We start from the raw sequence: 20,066 nt of genomic DNA, 5'->3' as shown, positions 1-20,066 counted from the left end.
GGGGTCAATGTTAACAGGAAAGTGAAACATTCTGACATAAACAGACAGTGGCCAGCTCAGGGGGCTCAGCCCTGACCTTTGGCCTCTGGATGCAGAGCCCCATTTTTCCAAAGCCATCCTACCCCGTCTCCTAAGCAATCCAAGTACACTGTGCCCTTCCCCCAGTGCGAGGAGAAATGGACGGTGAGTGAGGATTAACCCCTTGTACTCTAGGGCCAGAGAAGTCCCAGCCACAGAACCAGACAGCTGGTTCTGTGGTTTAAGGTCAGCATAAGAGGACTTGTCATGAGCTCAAAATCCTGAAAGCTGCATTTTGCAAAAAGTGCCGAGAGGAGCATTGCAGTCAGGTGTATATACACACAATCTCAGTCCAGTAGTCACACTGTCCGCAGCCATGTGTTCCAGGCACCATCAGTCACAGAAGCAGTCAGAATTTAGACAGGGTTTAATATGATTGTTATTGCACATTGTAACTATCTGAACATCGGAAGATGCATAAGGTGTGAGCTGTGATCACCCATAGAGAACAACACTGGGACCAACACTGCACTGCAGCAACAGCTGTGACTCCAGGGATTGGATGGAGCAGCGGGGCAGTCCTTACGTCGTATCCTATGTTTAATGGTGAGCTTAGATGGAAAACAAGGGAGATGGAGAGATTTCTAGGCACTGTTTATAATCTCTTTTCCCAGTGAACTTGAAGATGGGAAGAATAGAAAGGAGAGAGACAGGGGAACAGGAAGAGAGGCAGAGAGGACAAGATCCACATCTTCCAGCTCTGGCAACTCCCGAGGATGAGCCAGGCTCTCCTAAATCCTGCAAGAATGAGCAGCAGCAGAACACCTTGCAATCACTGCTGGCTGCCAACAAGGGCTTATGACCAAGTGGAGGAAATTAACCAGCCAAAAGAGACCAGGGTAGGTGCGAGAGAACACGCACTGCCAAAAAGTCATTGAACTGAGAAGATTTTCTTACCATGCCCTTGCCCTGCACCACAGCCAAGGATTTCAGGACTATACAGTCCATGCCAAGTCTGAGCCAGCACTCAGCAGCGAAGCTGATTAATCACAATGGTAACATTTATCTAGCTCCAGCCCTCTGATGGGTTTGAACTCAGGCTCCAGGCAGAGCTATAAGCAGTGAGGCTGCCGTCAGCACAAAGTGGGTGTGGATGCAGCCAAAGGTCTCTGTTAGCTGGAGTCCTTCCTCTGCTGATGCTCATGTTCCTAAAGCCTCTGCTCCCCTTGCACTGCTGTGATGTTTTCCCATCACTGCCAGCTCCCTCCAGGAAGGGGATAGAAGCAAATGACTGAACACAGCAACTTGTTGTGTGTCATCTGTCCTCCCTGCCTAGGCAGTCAGGTGGGTACAAGGAAGAAGGCAAATGCATCAGTGGCATTACAAGGTACTTGAAGGTGGTCCTAATTTAAAGGGATCAAGTTTCAGGGGGGGAGGGATAGCTCAGTGGTTTGAGCATTGGCCTGCTAAAGCCAGGGTTGTGAATTCAATCCTTGAGGGGGCCATTTAGGGTTCTGGGGCAAAAATTGGGGATTGGTCCTGCTTTGAGCAGGGGGTTGGACTAGATGACCTCCTGAGGTCCCTTCCATCCCTGATATTCTATGATTCAGGCTAGTGCCCTATCATGTGTCTTCAGTCTGTGTTCTAGCTAACTCTTCATCCAGACAGCACTGAAGCTTCTCTCTGCTACACATGGGAAACTGGGAAAAGTTAGAGCCCATTGGAGCCACAGTCCTGACACAGCTCAGTCTCTGCTCACAATGCGCACACAGGGATCTACACTCACATCTGAGCCACAACACAGGACAAAACACACAGTCCTCACAACTACAAATGCCCACAGGGAGGCATGCACGCAACACATACAGACATTCATGCATTCCTACTCAAAACCCCTACACACAGACATCTACCTAAAGACACAGCCCTGAAACCAACTTTTTACAAGTGCACGCACTCCCATATGTACATGCACTCAGAGGACATCTACTTATCTAGGTACTCATAAAGCTCATCACTGTAGTACTTCAGCACCTACCAATCTAAACCTCTTTGATCTTCTGTATCTAAACACTACGATTTCCTTTGTGGACCCACAATGGCAGTAGAAACCCACACAGCCCACAGTGAAACTACATGGCTCCCTACCACTCACACAGATGCAGGTTGCTTGCTGTACCCCACTGAGCCATATGAAAGAGATGGACCCCACTCTCTCTTAGATGTTACAAAGTGGTCTAGGATCTCAGATTATGGCAAACCTGAGTGGGCAAGGCAGTTGAATCCTAGTAGCAGGGAAGAGGATAGCTGCCTGAAAAACCCTTGGATACCAGAATAGACTCTGGCTCAAAAGCACAGGAGATTCCCAATGGTCCACTGAAGCCAGTCACACTTTGTGATGGTGGCCAAATGGGCAGCTTTAGCACTGGAAGATTTAAGTGCTGGGAATTATGCAGTGGAGTCCATATCCCAGACATCCAACATATCCAGCATGTAGTTTCTTCAGGCTCCCGCAGCTGCCAGCAATCGTTTCAGAAGAGAGAGTTTTTGTTGGATGGAACGGTCAGTTTGCCAGCATTTTTCCTTTTTAAGCTGCATCCCCAAAGCCTTGGGGGCAGGAGAGTCAGGGACACACAGAACAGAAGCCAACTTCCACACATGGTCACACAGGAGCAAGGGCAGTTAGCTGTAGAACACGGGTTTGCGATGTATGCGCACCACATTGTATGTGTTTAGTCCTGGGGCATCAAAGCCGGGAGACAAACCCTTGCGGTCAAAAGGATAGAAATTAAAGAGCTGCCCATCCTGGGTCTCCAGTGAGACTGAGGCAGAGCCCAGCCGCAGAATGCATGGGAACTCCTTGTCAAAAACCACCTGGAAGACTCGGTCTTCCAGGTGGTGGAGCTTGATTGTCCGGTAGTTTTCAGGGATCAGCTCTTCAATATGGGGTCCAAACTGTTGCATGACCAGAACCCCAATGGGCCCAACTTTAATCTCATAGAAGGTCAGGTTGGAGTAAGTGTAATAGCCAACATAAGGAGTGGGATTTGGGGGAGGGCTCAGGCTCTTCTCTGCCTCCCGGAACGCTGTCTCCATGGCAGGGATAAGGTACTCATATGTCTGAGTCACAATATCTCCCCCTTGGGGCCTAGGCCCTGCCATTAGCACTATGAAGCTTAAGCGGAGTTTGGGGACAAGGGAGAAGGTGGCTGAATAGCCATCGAGGTCACCATCCTTCCTGATAATATCATAGCCCAGCTGCTCATTGATCTCCCAGGGTGTGCCAGTCTTGTTGGCAAAGTATTCACTGGAGCACTTAAAAAGAGGTGTCAGCATCGTCTTCACTGTGTCAGGCTCCAAAAGGCGCCGGTGGTAGGTGCCCAGGAAGACCATTGCAAGCTTGGCAAGGTCAGCGGCTGTGGAGTACATCTGGCCAGATGGCCTGTACCAGCCCAAGTCATAAAGGGGGGCAGGCTGCCCACTGCTATAGAACCCGACGGCCATTTGGGACCGGATCGGTGGTGTGATATCAAAGCCAGTGTCCTCCATGCCCAAGCGGTCCAGGATATTCTCTGAGACCCACCGCTGGTACTCCCCTTCGGCGGCATGATCTGCTAACACGTGGGCCATCAGAGAGAAGGCCAAATTACTGTAATGGCACCTGAAATGAGAAAGAAATGCAATTCAGTGTCATCTTCAGAACAGGGTTGCACCTGTGAGGCTGGCAGTTCAGGTGCCCACTTATGCCAAGGCCCCAGGCCTCACTGATCTCTCACATAGGCATAGCTGGAAACCAGTCTTGCTTAGCGGTGTGTCAGCATCACCAAAGTAGATATTAGATGTTACGTTGGTAAAAATGTGCTTAGTGTCTTATAAATGTGTGTAGGGTGCTGCATGTATTGTTGTCACTCACATATGCCTCATGTTATAATGTAACAGCACACATTTGCATTGTATATACCTCTGTAACTAAGTAATCCATCAAATGAGAAAAAAGCCTGGTGTAATGCAAATGATGGTGTCTTACAAGAAGATGTTAAATCCTGTTCATTAAACACAGATGAGTCATTGTGTGAGATCAAGGATCAAAGACTTTGTTTACTGCATTCCCCTCTCCCCTTGTCCTATGAAGAAGGAATCTGGGTGGGAACTGCTGCAGTCAGCTTGGTTTGTGTGAGAAGAAGCTATAAATACAGACACAAGGAAAAATTCATAGAATCATAGAATATCAGGGTTGGAAGGGACCTCAGGAGATCATCTAGTCCAACCCCCTGCTTAAAACAGGACCAATCCCCAATTTTTGCCCCAGATTTCTAAATGGCCCCCTCAAGGATTGAACTCACAACCCTGGGTTTAGCAGGCCAATGCTCAAACCACTGAGCTATCCCTCCCCCCCAATTTTAGCCAATTCTTCATCTCTGGACTGTTTGGATTCTAACACGGCAGAATAACTGAATGGGAAGATGGAGATCCCCAGAGTTATGCTGGGTAGTCCTTAAAGACTTTTGGGAAACTGGCAGATTAATACATCTCTGCTACCATCTCTACTACATCTCTGCTACCTCTCAATAACTCTCATTCCTTTTTTTACCTCACAAACCTTTAGTTATTTTACTATAGAATTGGCTAAAAGTGTTGTCTTTGATGTAAGATTTAAGGTACAAATTGACCTGAGGTAAGTGACTGGTCTCTTAGGACTGGAAGCAACCTGAATATTTTGTGATTTTTGGTGTAAGTGACCATTTATCACATAGTCCAGCTTGCCTGGCTGGCAAGATAGACTGGAGTGTCCAAGGGGACTGCATTGTAAGACTACTGTAATACTTTGGGAGTTCACATTTGTTACTGGGTTGGTGAAATCTAATTCTAGAACATACCACCAGTTTGGGGTGTCTGCCCTGGTTTTGACAGTCTGCCCTGAGGTTGGCACTCATGGTCCAGAGCCACTCCAGACAGCGTGACAGCAAGAACCCTGACCTCCATAGATTCCACAGCATTAGGCATTCTATAAAAGCCACAGGCAGATTGTGATGTGGTCTGATCATGTGCTAATGGGAACTAAGAAAAGATATTTCCAAACCCTACTCTCTTGTACCCTGAAACCACCTTAAATTTTCAAAGGGCCGAAGGGCAGGCAGACTGAGTGCAGAGCGGAGGAAGAAAGAAAGAGGAGCAGAGGTTCTGCCATTCTGAATTGCTGGTAAGTCAGGAAATATAGAAGGGAGGATTCCAACAGCAGCATTAACTTAGCCACACTGATTCAAATAGTCATAGTTTCCAAGGCCAGAAGGGAAGCCCTGTGATCATCTAGTCTGGCCTCCTGTATAACACAAGCCAGAGAATGTCCCCCCAAAAGTTCCTAGAGCATGTCTTTTAGACAAAACATCATATCTTGATGTGGAACCTGTAGATATCACAGTCCACATTTAGCAATAGATACTGGAAATACATGCCAAATACATGCCAAAAGACATCACCGCAAGAACAGTTAATTCTGCATTTCCTACCTTATTGTTTTCAGTTGTTCAGCAGACAGTGCATTCAGTTTTCTGCACTTCATTTCTCTTCACTGTTTTTTTTTTAAAAGGAAGGACAGGGCTGAAGGCCTGTAGATGCAAAAGTGCACCATGTCTCTCAGGAGCAGGCCATAAAAGTCCCAGCTTAGCTGCTTTGCATACTTAACATGGCACAAGCATTTAAACCACCTTAAGGTGGCAAAAGCACTTAAATTGCTTTGAGTCAGCAAGGCAGCATCACAGCAATGTTAAGTCCTTAAGGAAACATAAGTGCTTGAGTCCTGTAAGTCCATAAGCTGTTTTAAAAGTTTTAAGGTCGAATGGCATTTATTGACATAAGACAGAAGTTTGCACTTCAGAAACAACCCACATGGGCACACTTTGTCTTTCTAGAACTGTTTTCAACCAGTCATAATGTTGTTATTTATAATCAGGTTTTATTTCCATGCTTAGGCATGGCCATAGTTCTCAATGGGCACTCCATACACACCTAGCTCAGCCATTTTTGAACTAATTGAAAAAAAAACCAGGATGATCATTTTAAACAGCAGGAAAATATATTTTTTTCCTCTCTACACTTATATTGCAAAAGTGGCTGAAAATGTTCTGTTCAGAGTTCCCAGAAAAATGTTACCATTGCATGGATGCAAAGATAGGAAATGTTCCTGTGAAAAGATTATCTTTTCAGAATGTTATGGGTGTGTATGAGCAAGGGAAAAAATCAAAATAATTTTGACACCTGAAGTACCAAGGTGCTCAGAGACCAGCAAGGGATCCTGGAGGCACGCATGTACCGCAGTGAGGAGTGAGACAGGTTAATAGATCTGCAGGCCATAAGGAACCATTATGCTCATGCAGTCTGACTGCCTGGCCAGGATTTTACCCAGAGTTTCCTGAACCAAACCCATAACTTCAGGTGAAGCTAGAGCAGATCATTTAGAAACAGTTTCCACTCTGCATGTAAAGACTCTGTGTAATGGAGAATCCGCCATGTCCCTAGCAAGTTGTTCCAATGATTAATTACCCTCACTAAAAATATGCAAAGTTTAAGTTTGAATGTGTCTACTGTCAGCTTCCAGCCACTGGATCCTGTTCTGCCTTTGTCTCCCAGATTGATGAGGCCTCTATTATCAGGCAACTTAAATTTTGGCATTTTCTAACTGTTAAGTGCTTGACTTTGCAAACCCAGGTAATGGTCTTGTAACAGGGTTTTTTATTGCAATGGACATTTATAGATATTATTGACAATATGTTGATTTTCATGTAATTTCTTTATCTGACAACTTGATTTTTTTCTGGAATGGATCACCAAGACCTCAGCCTGAGCCTTCTCCACTACAGATGTAAATTCTGTCCTGTCCTTTCCTACCAGACACAGATCAGCCATGGGACCCGGGGTTAACATGGCAGAATGGCCTTGCATCCCTGCTGACTGTGCTGTCACTAGTTGCTAATGCTGACTTCCAAACTGTCCCACTTTGTCTTCTCTCTCTATATCTAATGGTACTTGAGTGAATGATGCATGTTAAAGGAGAGCGCGGGTTGCAGGCACTGTACTGTAACAGGAAGGAGCTGCCTGCACCACTTGCAGCTCTGGTTCTGACTCCTTAGCAGCTAAGCATTGCTACAGTCCCCAGATATTAGCCAAGAGAAGTGTAAGTCATGCATACACCTGACCTGGTTCCTGGGTCAGCTACCAGAACATCATCCTTCAAGAGAGCGAGAGCATCTTGTGTGCTTCCTCTCCACAGCAGACTGGTGGACCGCAATCTCCTGGGCAGCCCTGTGCCATGGGAACAATAGGATATAAAACAGCAAGAGACAAATAATGATTTTTGTTAGGATAACATCAAGAGTCACTCATTGAGTTTGGTCAATAATGATCCAAAATGGTAGAGTCAAAGACAAAGGAAAACAACAATGATTAATTACACTCTCTACCAAAGACACAGCAAATGTGCTACTACTCATAGACCCATAGACTTTACGGCCAGAAAGGACCATCGTGATCATCTAGTCTGACCTCCTGCACATCGCTGGCCATAGAACCTCACCCACCCACTCCTGTAATAGACCTATACCCTTTGGCTGAGTTACTGGAGTCCTCAAATCATCATCCCAGACAGAGCTTTCAGGTGAACATGTTCCATTAGCTTAGGAGCTCCTGCAAAACAGTTTCCATTACATCCCCAGTTGCCATATATTTATAAATGTCAGGAACATCCGTTTGTGGGGGCTGAAATTTTCCAAACTTGTTTCTGTCCCAAAGTGATTTTTTGTTTCAGTTTGTGCTAAATTCCTCCAGACTTTTTTGAGTTGTAGGAGAGTGAAAACAGTTCACTTTTCCCACTAGAAATAAAATACATTTTAACCACACTTTTCAGAACAGGGCTCCATTAAACAACCCCCTGAGGCCAAATTCTCAGCAAAACATCATAGCTGCAGTGACTTCATTGAGATGATTTACACAAACTGAGGATCTGGAAGTGTAGAACTGGAACTTGTCATGGGCAGAATCCTCAGAGGTCTAGGGCCTGGGCATAGTTTGGGGGAAACTTGTGACTGAGAGGGTAAAAGCAATAGAAAAATTACTTGTTTGCATCAAGCTCAGTGAGCACTTGCCCAGAGTCATAGATTGTTAATCCAGAAGGGACCCCTGTGATCCTCATCTGACCTGTATAAAAAAGGCCATACAATGTGCGCAAAGTGTAATGAAGCCCCTCCCTCTTTGTGAGATCAATGCACGGGTTCCCTATCTATCCTAACCTGGGGAGTTGGGCAGGCTGTAGGGACCAGGGTGGAGGCAGTCATGCCTAATGGTTAGAGTCAGGAGCTTGGAACCGGAGCTAGAGTCAGGAGCCAAGCCAAAGGTCAGAGACAGAGTTGGGGTAGGCTTTAGAAGCAGGGACGTGGAGTGAGGCAGGAAAGCAGGAACCAGGAACAGACAGGGGCCTGGGATAAGGAGACCAGGAATAAGCAGGAAGGCAGGGCTCAGGCATCAGGCAAGGAGGCAGAGACCATACTCACAGCCAGCAAGGATCCCTCTAGTTGATCACACAACTTTCTGTGCCTTTTTCTGGTTTAAGTAGAGCTTCCCAGCCAATAGGTGGGACTGGATGTCTCACCCAATCAGGAGCTTTGTGGGGTCTTTTGCAAGCTAGAGCATCACTGGCCCCCTTCTCCCCTAACTCAAGTGAGCTGCTCGGTGGTGGCTGTGGTCTGAGGCCTGAACAGGGCTCTGTAGGCCTGGGTTGAGGCCCACGATCTCTCATGCAGGTCAGGGAGCTGCTGCTACAATAGCTGACTTGCATAGAATCACAGAATATCAGGGTTGGAAGGGACCTCAGGAGGTCATCTAGTCCAGCCCCCTGCTCAAAGCAGGACCAATCCCCAATTTTTGCCCTAGATCGCTAAATGGCCCCCTCAAGGTTTGAATGTACAACCCTGGGTTTAGCCGGCCAATGCTCAATGGAGTGAGCGGGGGCCATGGCCTCTGAAAAGGGGTGGGGCAGGGGCGGGGCAAGGGTGTTCGGTTTTCTTCAGCTGGAAAGTTGGCAACCCTAGCACCAAGCAGGTAATGCTCAATCCCTTGTAGAGTCAGGCGCTGATACAGTAGAGCCTCCATAATTACCACCACTGACTGGGAGGTTCATAGCAAATTAGGGAGTGAACAAGCATAACCAAAAAAAAGCAAGGTCATCGCTTTACGCACACACTGCGTTAATTGATCTGACAAGTGTAGTCGTCATTATTTATAACAACATTTCATAGTATAATTAATACATAAGTACATTTCAATATAACAAAATCTTAGCAACCTAGCACTTCACTCCAGCACTATCTCTGCTCAGAGGTGTGAGTGGATTTTACAGCACGCAGATCAGAGAAGTGCGGGGTAGTGAGGCTGCATTGTATATTACTGTTTATGCTGTAAAAAGCCACCGCTAAGATATATATCATGTGCAACACTGCACATCAATGTTGCTATTAAAATCTTAACTTTTGCATTTCCTGACTTTGTGGGTTTAACTGTGCAACTATAACAGTGCATTTGATATCGGATTCACTTTTAAAATCATCCTTCCCTAACTACTAGATGGGGACGGTGTGTGCAGCCAGCCACACCTTGCTGACAATAAAAACATGCATAACGTGTGTTGCGTTTACGCTGTAAGGTGCTTTTCATCCCTCAATTTTAAAGCACCTTACAATGATGTGTTAGCATCATTATCCCCATTTTACAGGAAGAGCAATGGAGGCAAAGGCACAACCCCTGCCTGCTGATGCCAAGATTACCTGCTTCCAAAAGATCTCAGAATAGCAATGCCCACTAATTCTGGGTTAATAATGGAATCTGCATGCTTCTAAAGGAGTATCAAAGCAGGGCACTTGATACCAGCTAACAGCAGGCATTAATAGCCGTACTTTTTGAGGGATTTCCAGATTACATCAGGCCTTGCCATCTACAGCTACTTTAATATCAAAGTTACTCATTTATAAGAGAAACAGCAGATTAAGAGCCGTCCCCTGACAGCAAACACCAGGCTATCCCAGATCAGGAGGCCGCACTGCCAGCATTTTGATTATAGAAGCTATATCCCTTCAAAACAAACAATGCTTAACAATTCTCTGCCTCCCAACTCCAACTCACAGACCATGACAGCACTCTGGGCTGGGGAGGAACTGTGGTGAGAAGAAGCTGCCTCACATTTCATCCCTGATTTCAATGCAGGAGCCTGAATTGCAAAGAAAAATTATTCTGATAGGATACAGCCAGGAATCCAGCAGCTCCTACTGGCTTAGCCAGGGGAAGACCTACTCATCATAGCTCAGTCAGTGGGAGGCATATCCCAGACAACGGACCAACTCAAGTAGCTGGGCTGGAGAGAGGCTCTCTTTTGGCTCGCCTGTTGGAGCAGCTGGAGAAGCCTGGTTCACACCAGGAGGGGGCTGTTTGCACTGCCTGACAAACAGACAGAGGTTTTTGCATTGCTGTGTCCTGTTCTCACTGGGGACAGGGAGTTTTGTTGTTTTAAATGGTATGTTGATGCACAGAGTCAAGCTGGAGAATTTGGTGAGGATTGAAGAACTGGGAGTGGGGTTCTCTCACCTGAGAGCTGACTAGCCATCCTGCGCAGTGTAACAGGTGATGGCTTGAGTGGCAGTGACCCCTTCTCCAGGAAGATCAGCCCATCTGCTGTGTATCTTTGTTCAGATTCCTTGAGTCGCCCCAGAGGATTTTTAATAATGAAGCTCTGGGCATAGCGTTCCAAAGGATCATCCAGAGATGTCACCTTCCCTTCCTCCCACAGTTTGTAGAGCATGATGGTGGGGAAGATCTTGGAGATGCTGGCAATCCTGTCATGGGACAAATGGTTACATGGCTTCACCACCAGCTACTAGTCCAGCATTAACTAGTCCTTGGGCCAAGCAATGTTCCCTCTAATTTTTTACATCTGTGTGTGGAGCGAATTTTGTTATGTGCACCAATATGGAGGTGATGTGTGGCAGGGGTGTGGCCAAGGGGTTCAGAGTGTGGGAGGGGGCTCAGGGTTGGGGCAGAGGGTTGGGGTGCCAGGGGTGAGGATTCTGGCTGGGGGTGAAGGCTCTGGGGTGCGGCCCGGATTGAGGGGTTCAGGGTGTGGGGTGGGGCTTAGGGCTGTGGCAGAGGGTTGGGTGCCAGGGGGTGAGGACTATGGCTGGGGGTGAAGGCTCTGTGATGGGGCCGGGGATGAGGGATTTGGGGTGCAGGCTTCCCCAGGGCTGCGGCGGGGAGAGAGGACTCCCCGCAGCCCTCTCTCATGGCAGCAGCCCAAGGCCGAGGGGGAGGCGCCCCTCCCCATCTGGCCAGCCCTTGATAGCCTGCTGCAAAGCTTAGAGGGAACTTAGAGGCTAAGACCTTTCAGGCTACCACGTCATGCCAAACATTCTCTGAACAGCTCAGCTATTCTAAACAAGTCCAAACAGGGGACAGCATTTAAGGGATGCTCAGCACATCGGATTGCTCAAGGAGCTGATTATCTGTTGCTTTATTAAATTTATAATCTACATTAATGTAACAATAAGGGACCAAAAGTCAGGAAAGATTAAAGTTAAGCTTGAACATATATAACTCTGGCCCAGTTGCCCATATGCATTATGCTACAACTTTTACGTATGGGATCAAATAATCCAATAGAAATAATATAATAGAATTGTTTGCAAATAATACAATAGATTTTTACAGTATTTTCTACAGCTCTTGAGATACTCAGGAATATTTAAGGTAGATTGTATTCATTTCATTAAAACTGTAACATAATGTGTATCTACATGTGGAGAGAATACGTTTGTGTGTTCGACATTCAGATCTGATTTTTGAATGCTTAATTTTGCAGTCTTAACTTTATATCAATGTATAGGCAGGGGTCTTGTGGAAGAAATAGCATGTGATCATGTAATTAAAGTCTTTATCTAAATGTATATGCACAAGGGGGTCAGATTACAGTTGTGCATGGAAACTTAACTCTGGTATTTCCTAACTTTTGAGTGCTTGACTTTAGAGCAACCTTAATGCAATTTCCTAGGATTTTAGAAAACAAACTGAAAAAACAGAATTTCCATCCTGTGAAACAGTATTAACGCCAGCTTGGATCATCAGAAGGGCTGGAACCTTTAGATCCACCACACATATATCTGTCACTTGAGCTAACAGTGATGGGCTATTTTCCTCAACGTACATGTGCCACGAGAGGGAGTCTGGACACACACCTTCACAGCTATTTGTTGACAGCAGAGGAAAGTAGAAACTCAGCACCTAGGTTCAGTTCCAAGGTTCGATCTATTCTGTACAGGATCCTACACCAGACTCATCACCGTAGTAGCTGAGTGCCTAGGTTCTGGAGACAAGTGGGCTCCAGCGATTATAGACTCTTCTGTCCCTGTGCCCTCAGCCTGTTTCCATCCCCCGTGTCCTCCTATCTATCCCCCAATCCTGGCTTCTGTCCCTCTTCCCCTCTACTCCTACCCGCCTCCACCCCTCAGCTTCTTCTCCCTTACCACTATTCTCCAATCTATGCCCCCATCCGGCCTCCTGCACCCCTTCCCCGCCTGTTACTATCTGCCCCCCATGTGCCCTGCCCCCCATGTGCCCTGCTCCTGCCTTGCTCCTGCCTGACTGCCTCTCCAATGCTCCCCCTCCTCCTTTGCTCCTATCTACCTCCCCCTGGCTGCTGCCACTTCCCCTCTGCTTGTATCTCCCCCCAGCCATGCCTATATACCTGCCCAGACTCCTATCTCCCCCTCCTCTGCTCCTATCCAACCCCCCGCCCTGGCTCCTACTCACATCCCCTTTTCTTCTGTTCTCCCTGGCTCCTTCTCCCATTCCTCACCACCCTAAACTACAGCCAGGCTTCCTCTTTCTCCTTGCTGCTTGGGTTCCACCAGGGGAGCATGGAGAGCACAGGAGAGGCACCAAACCACAGCAGCCCCTGGCAGCGATGAGGCCAAATTGCAGGAAAGTCCAGCTCAGCCCTTGCAGCCCCTATGTTCAGCTGCTCTGTGGGGATGGCACATGTAGGAGCTGTGAATGGCTGGAGCATGCTCAGTGCAGGCAGAATCTTCGGCTAGTTTAGCTGCCAAACGCTAAGTCTCTGTGGAGCTTGGGCAAACTGCAATTTTTAGGAGACTAATACCTGGGGCCAAGTTTGGGGGAATGTTAATGGCAACAGCAGGGAGATCTCCCTAAGGTTAAGTCCCTGCTTCGAAGCATGAAGGTGCTAGCGCTTTTCAACTAAACAATTGTGAGGATTTTCTAATATGGCAAAACAACCTGTTTTCCTTTAATCTTACACATCTTAACACCGCTTTTCATAATTATGCCCAGGTCTTCTTCTTGAGTTGGGATAGTTAATTTAGAGCCTCTAGGTGTATGAGTAATTCAAATTTTCCCTTAAATGTGCATAACTTTGTATTTATCAACATTGAATTTTATCTGTCATATTGCTTATTTACCTAGCTTGATTCTTGATTAGTTCCCTGTGAAGCTCCTCACAGTCTTCTCTAGGCTAGTTTAACCTGAATAATCAGGACAGTTTCTCACCTCACTACTCACTTTTTTCCAGACCACTAATGAATACATGAAACACCACTGGTCCCAGAATAGAACCTTCCTGTACCTCATGGTTAATCTTTTCCCATGCTAAAAATTAACCATTTCTACTCTTTGTTAGAAGAAAAGGAGTATTTGTGGCACCTTAGAGACTAACTCAAATAAATTGGTTAGTCTCTAAGGTGGCACAAGTACTCCTTTTCTTTTTGCTGATACAGACTAACACGGCTGCTACTCTGAAACCTACTCTTTGTTAGCCGTCTCTTTGCCAGATCAAGGACACCCCTTAAATACAGGGCAGGTTATCACTAAAGCCAAAATAGTGCTGGTTAAGTAATCCTTTTCATACCTGTGCATGGACTATATACAATTTTGCCCTTGTATTGTATGTGTGCATTTTAAAAAATCCTGAAGGAAGTATATGCCTCTCCCCCCCCATGCACACATTCCAGCTCCGTTGCTGCCCTCCCCAAAATGTGTGGTTTGCCACTGGAAGGGATCAAAGGCCTTGAAGTGACATACATTGCTCTAAAGTACTAAACCGATCAGTTTAAAGGATAGTTCTACTCGAAAAAGTGGCTGTCTAAAAATGGCATTGTGGGTCTCCTATTTATTACATCTCAGCAACTCAGGATCAAGTATGCTCAGTTTACATGTAAAAGGACGTATTTTCCAACTTCTAGTGCTGCAAATGATCCCTGTGAATTAAGCTGTAGTCTTCCCTTCTCATGCATCATCCTCAGGGATATTGGTTCTGCAGACAAAATTCTGCCCCCTGTGACCCTTGTTCTCCCCATCCCTTTGCCTTCAATAAGTTTGCACAGCTGGTGGGACCCGAGCCCTTGAGCTGTGTCGTGATGCTAAAAAAAGAGTACAGAGAGGTAAAAATGTATTTTTTGTCACTGCAGTGGGTATATTATTACCTGATACTTATAGGACCTAGATGTGCAATGTTTATTCTTGTTGGTGAGCACCTGATTGTGCACAGAACCACATTGAAGTCAATAGAGTTACTCGCAATTGTGTGTGCTCACCAGGGTCAGTGGGGCTTCCACCACTGGGCCCACAGGAGCAAAGCTGCTGAATAAGAGGTTGTTATTGTCACATTCTGAGTAGAAATGCATTTTAAACTGCAAAAAACAGGGAGGGGTAAGGGTAGATGGGTTCATGGTAAGACTGAGCAGCCAGGCAAGGATGGGCAGGGTTCAAGACAGAATAGGTTCAAGCTGACTTCAGTTTAGATCATCCCATTTTAAGAGGTGTGATTAACTGAAATGTGAATAACTTCACTAAACTGACTAACAAGACTAGCCACATTTAGTCATTTTGAGGATATCATTGTTTTAAGTCAGCGATTTCTGGACCATCCTAATTCAGTTTAGCTCAATCCAAAACGGAAGAGCTGCAGAGTCTCAGGGTGCTCTGAATTGCTGCAGCTTTGAATGGCTCAAAAAACAAAGGCAAAAGTTTCAACAAACTGATTTTAAATGTTCATAACTTTAAAATTACTAGGGATTTTCATCAGACTTAGCTTGACCTTTAAGTTTTAATGAGATAACCAAAAAATCAAGTTTGAGGAAAATCAGTTCAATAGATTTAAAGTTATAAATATTTAAATTTAGCAAAGACGATATGAAACCCTGCTTCATGCGCATGTGTAGGGCATCTCTTTTGAAGGGTCTCATCTAGGACATATTCTCTCACATTTAAGAGAACAACTAACTTTTCATTGACTTCACTGGGGGAAGGAGTATGTCCATACTGGCTTCATCTACTGAGCATGCTCAGGATACATTTCCCAAATACAGGACTTATTACTTTGCTAAATGAACCCCATTTTCCCCCAAGTCAGCAAAAGCATTACCCCTCAGTATGGATTATGCACAGGCCAAGTTTCAAGCATTAGATAACTTGCTCTAGTGCTGCACAGAAAATGGTGATTAGGTTTTTCTGCAGTGGAAAAAATATTTCTTTTCACTCTGATGGAACTCAGAAACAGCTGACGTTGCCCAAACTCTAAAAAATAAAATTAAATCCACCTGCATGCAGAAACCAAGCCTTGAAAGTTTCATCCCAAATGGTAAATGCTTCAGTAAGCTGAGAGCGTGTTTAAGATGGGAAGATAATAGAAGCTGTTGTCTAGCCTTAACTATAGAGTCTGCAGCACTGGGGGTGGTGTGGTAAAATGGGGCCCAGCTGGGGGCACCCCTCCCCTCAAAACCCGCTAGACCCAGAGTTGTGCAGGGGAGACCCCTCACAATCTGGGGATACTAGGAACCAGGTGGTGCCTCCCCTTCACATGGACTTCCACAGTATGCATCCGATGAAGTGAGCTGTAGCTCACGAAAGCTCATGCTCAAATAAATTGGTTAGTCTCTAAGGTGCCACAAGTACTCCTTTTCTTTTTACTACAGAGAGGAGCCTTTTGGAGAACTTTCTCCAATTTAGGCTGGACTACCACTGTCCTGTGTTGATTAGCTGTTTGCTCCAACCTTCCCCCACAATCTCTTCATTTTAGGCTATGTCTACACTTCACTTTCATCGTTAAAACTTTTGTTGCTCAGGGGTGCAGGGGAAAAAACCCCCGAACGACAAAAGTTTTAACAATGAGAAGCACTGGTTTGGACAGTGCTTCATCAGCAGGAAATGCTCTTTTAAATGGTCTCCTACAGCATGTGGGAAACCCTTATGCTTAACGATCTGTGCCACCCTGTATTTAGCTCAGACACTCTGATTACTGTTTCCAGACCTGAGGAAGAGCTCTGTGACTCTCAAAAGGTTGTCCGTTCCACCAACAGAGGTTGGTCCAATAAAAGATATTTCCTCACCTACCTTGTCTCTCTCATGTCCTGGGACCAACATGCCTACAACAACATTGCAAACAAGACTGTTGCATTGTAACTGCACCTGGCACACATTAAAGGGAGGATCTGTGATGGCTGTTCCATTTTTATTGCCCCACATTTGGAAGAAGTAGGGTTTTTTTAAGATTTCAGAATGTATTTATGTAATTGAATTGATATGCAGTGCATACATCCCTCCCACTTGCTGTCTGTCGGGGCATGGTGACAGTAATTTTCCACTAACCCAATAGCTAAATCATACCCAATTCCTGCTGTATTAACTTGTAAACCCCACCTGTAAATGGTGTACTCATTGGGCATCGCTGAGAAGGGGTCAGAGCCATTCTTCTTCCCAAAGTTGCCTGTCCAGAGCACAGTGTCATTGTAGATAACAATGGCAGACATGGCAGGGAGGCCTGGGCTATGGATTTTGTGGCGCAGAAGCATGTCCACCTAGGAGAAGATTAGAAAGTGGTGAGGAGTTTAAAGGCAAGCACAGAGTAGGACAAAGGAATGAATCAATACAACAATGCATTCACAGTGAACAGGGATAATTACGTTTATCTACTGGTGAGCAAACAGCTCTGTACTAAGACAAGTCAAATATTTAAAGCAAAGCATTTTTAATCAATGATCCGTCTCTGAAAATTGAATTTTTCACAAAATCTTTGCTTTTGACTGTCCCATCATTTTTTTAATGTTTTTCTATGGTTCTACATCTCTACTCTGTACCCTTGCTTACTGATTATTACTTGGTTCCCATCATCTGAGTATCTGCAAACCTTGTTATTTAAACAAAGATAAAATTCCCATAATAATACCTAGTTATTATATAGCACTTTTCACCAGTACATCTCAAAGCACTTAATAGGAAATGTACGAAACCCAGATGTGCAGTCTTCTCACATACCATAGACAATAAAGGGGAAGGGATGCAGACTGGGATAAGTAAAGAACATGTCAGAGATCTTCTGACCAATTTGAATGAATTCAAGTGAGCGAGGTCTGATGCTATTCATCCAAGGATACCGAAGGAATTAGCTGAAGAAATCTCGGAGCCACTGGCAATAATATTTACAAACTCATGGATGACAGGAGAGGTCCCAGAAGACCGGCGAAGGGCTAGCATAGCACCCATCTTTAAAAGGGGGAAAGGAGGAGCCAGGAACTACAGACCAGTCAGCCTGACGCTGATACCTGGGAAGCTACGAGAGCAATGTCTCAAACATTCAATTTGCGAATACCTGGAGGATGAAGGGGTGAGCAGGCAGGCACTAGCAGCCAGCCTGGATTTACCAAGAACAAATCATGCCACATCAGCTTCATTGGCAGGGTAACTGATTTGGTGGATGGGGGAAATGCGGTGGACATAATATACCTGGACTTCAGCAAGGCTTTTGACACAGTCCCACATGATATTCAAATAAGCCAGCTGGAGAAATGCGGGCTCAGAAGAACGACCATTAAATTGATATATAATTGATTAAGGAACTGCAAACAAAGAGTAACTATTAATGGAATGATTTCAGATTGGAGGGAGGTCTCAAATGGGGTTCCACAGGCAGGTGTTCTGGGTCCAGTGTTGTTTAACATCTTTGTTAATGACCTGAATGTAGGTATACAGAGCACACTGATCAAATTTGAAGATGACAAAAAACTGAGGGGGTTGCCAACACTTTGGAGGACAGAGCTAAAATTCAGAGGGATCTTGATAAATTGTAGAACTGGGCTATAGACAACAAAATGAAATTCAACAAAGATAAATGTGAGGTGCTACACTTAGGGAAGAAAAACCAAATGCACAAATACAAAATAGGGGATAACTGGCTTGGCAGCAGCAGTGCTGAGACGGATCTGGGAGTTGAGGTGGATCACAACCTCAACATGAGTCAGCAATGCAATGCTGTTGCAAAAAAAGCAAAAGCAATTTTAAGTTGCATTAAGAGAGGCATAGCATGCAAGTCATGGGAGGTAACAGTATCGCTCTACTCGGTGCTGGGTAGGCCTCAGATGGAGTACTGTATGCAGTTTTGGTCACCAACATATAGAGAGGATGTAGAGAAAGTGGAAAAGATCCAGAGGCGAGTGACAAAGATGATCAAAGGGATGAAATGCAAACCACAGGAACTGGGTTTGTTTACTTTGGAAAATAGGAGATTATGGGGGGATATGATTAATGCTCTTCAAATGCTTAAAAGGCTGTTATAAAAAGAGGCAATGGATTCAAAATATAGCATGGCAGATTTAAATTAAAACCTCAGGAAAAACCAGAGGTGCTGACTCCATGGGTGATCTGGGGCTCAAGTCCGCACAGAAAAAAATAAGGAGTGCTCAGCACCCACCAGCCGCAACTGTTCGGTGGGGGCTGCCAATCAGCTGTTCAGACACTGGTGGGAGGCACTTACAGGAGGGCAGAGACCCTTGGGGGAGGGGGCGGAGCCTCAGGGCAGAGCAGGGGTGGAGCACCCACTGGGAAAAATAAAACTCAATACCTGTGAGAAAAACTTCCTAACTGTCAGAACAGTACGACAATGGAACAGACTGCCTTGGGAGTCAGGAAGTCGTGGAAGCTCCTTCACTGTAGGCTTTCAAAAGGAGTCTGGATAGTTACCTGCCTTGGATGGTTGAGATATAATAAATCTGTAACTTGGCAGGGGGTTAGACTAGATGGGCCTTGCAGTCCCTTCTAACCCTATGGTTCTATGATTCTATGAAATGTGAGTCCTCACACTAATATCTTAGGGTGGAAGATGCATAAAGCCAAGGTCCTGACCATTTGTGGATATTAGAAGATTCCATGGCACTTTTACAACATCAAGCAGATCAGTCCCGGTGTCTTGTTCAAATTCCAATCTGGAATCTCTTTTTTACTTGCAGAATCAATTGGATTGACCAGATTTTCTCTGCTCCACTGTGCACATGCTTGAGCAGTGTTAGAAGCTACCGCAGTCCTCAGGGAAGTGATTCTCAGTGATGGACTCTTGCATACAATGGCTTTGTAAAGGACTTGGAATCATTACGGATAAAAGCCTCCATCACACAGGACAGTGCTCACTCCCAAACCCATCACACAGGACAGTGTTCAGCCCACACCCCCCTCCCATGCTCACCCCAAACTCTTTCCCCTGCACTCACTCAAACCCCTCCCCCATACTCATTACTAGAGCTGGTGAAAAACCCTATGAAATGCCTGACACTTGGCAGCTGTGCAACTTCAGTGGGGAGATCAGCTTCCCTGGAGACCTGACTTTTACCCCATGATAGCCCCATATGGCCTTGATGGGCACATCAGCACCCCAAGGGAGCAGAGTGTGGAAGACCATTGGCCAAATACAACCCTACATTTAGTTTCTGCAAGGAATGCTGAGAGGTATCCATGTAGCCATGTCCAACCCAATAAAGAGCTCAAGGGAATATAAGAATTGCCATGCGCAGTCAGACCAGTAGGCCATCCAGTTCAATATCCTTTCTCTGATGTTGGCCAATACTAGATTCTACACAGGAAGGTGCAAGAATTCCAGTAATGGGCTGGCACGCTGTCTGGAGTGGCTCATGACCAAGACTGCCAACCTCAGAGCAGACTGTCAAAAACCAGGGCGG

The 20,066-nt window shown here is 45.6% G+C and overlaps 1 protein-coding gene across 1 annotated transcript in view; it reads right to left on the bottom strand.

Moving 5' to 3' along the window:
* Nucleotides 1–473: 473 nt before the first annotated feature.
* LACTBL1 (lactamase beta like 1) overlaps nt 474–20,066 on the bottom strand; it is a 35,206-nt gene continuing 15,613 nt past the window's right edge. The window contains exons 5-8 of the mRNA XM_074975423.1: nt 16,762–16,919; nt 10,645–10,892; nt 7,212–7,317; nt 474–3,679 (exon numbers count right to left, since the gene is read on the bottom strand). Of these exons, the coding sequence (XP_074831524.1) occupies nt 2,701–3,679; nt 7,212–7,317; nt 10,645–10,892; nt 16,762–16,919 (1,491 nt within the window). The 3' untranslated portion in view covers nt 474–2,700. The remainder of the gene's footprint in view (nt 3,680–7,211; nt 7,318–10,644; nt 10,893–16,761; nt 16,920–20,066) is intronic.

Source organism: Natator depressus, chromosome 18, assembly GCF_965152275.1.
Source record: "Natator depressus isolate rNatDep1 chromosome 18, rNatDep2.hap1, whole genome shotgun sequence".
In the NCBI taxonomy this organism is placed as follows: domain Eukaryota; kingdom Metazoa; phylum Chordata; order Testudines; family Cheloniidae; genus Natator; species Natator depressus.
Note: the sequence above shows the minus strand (reverse complement) of the source record. Positions and strands in the feature narration are given on the sequence as shown.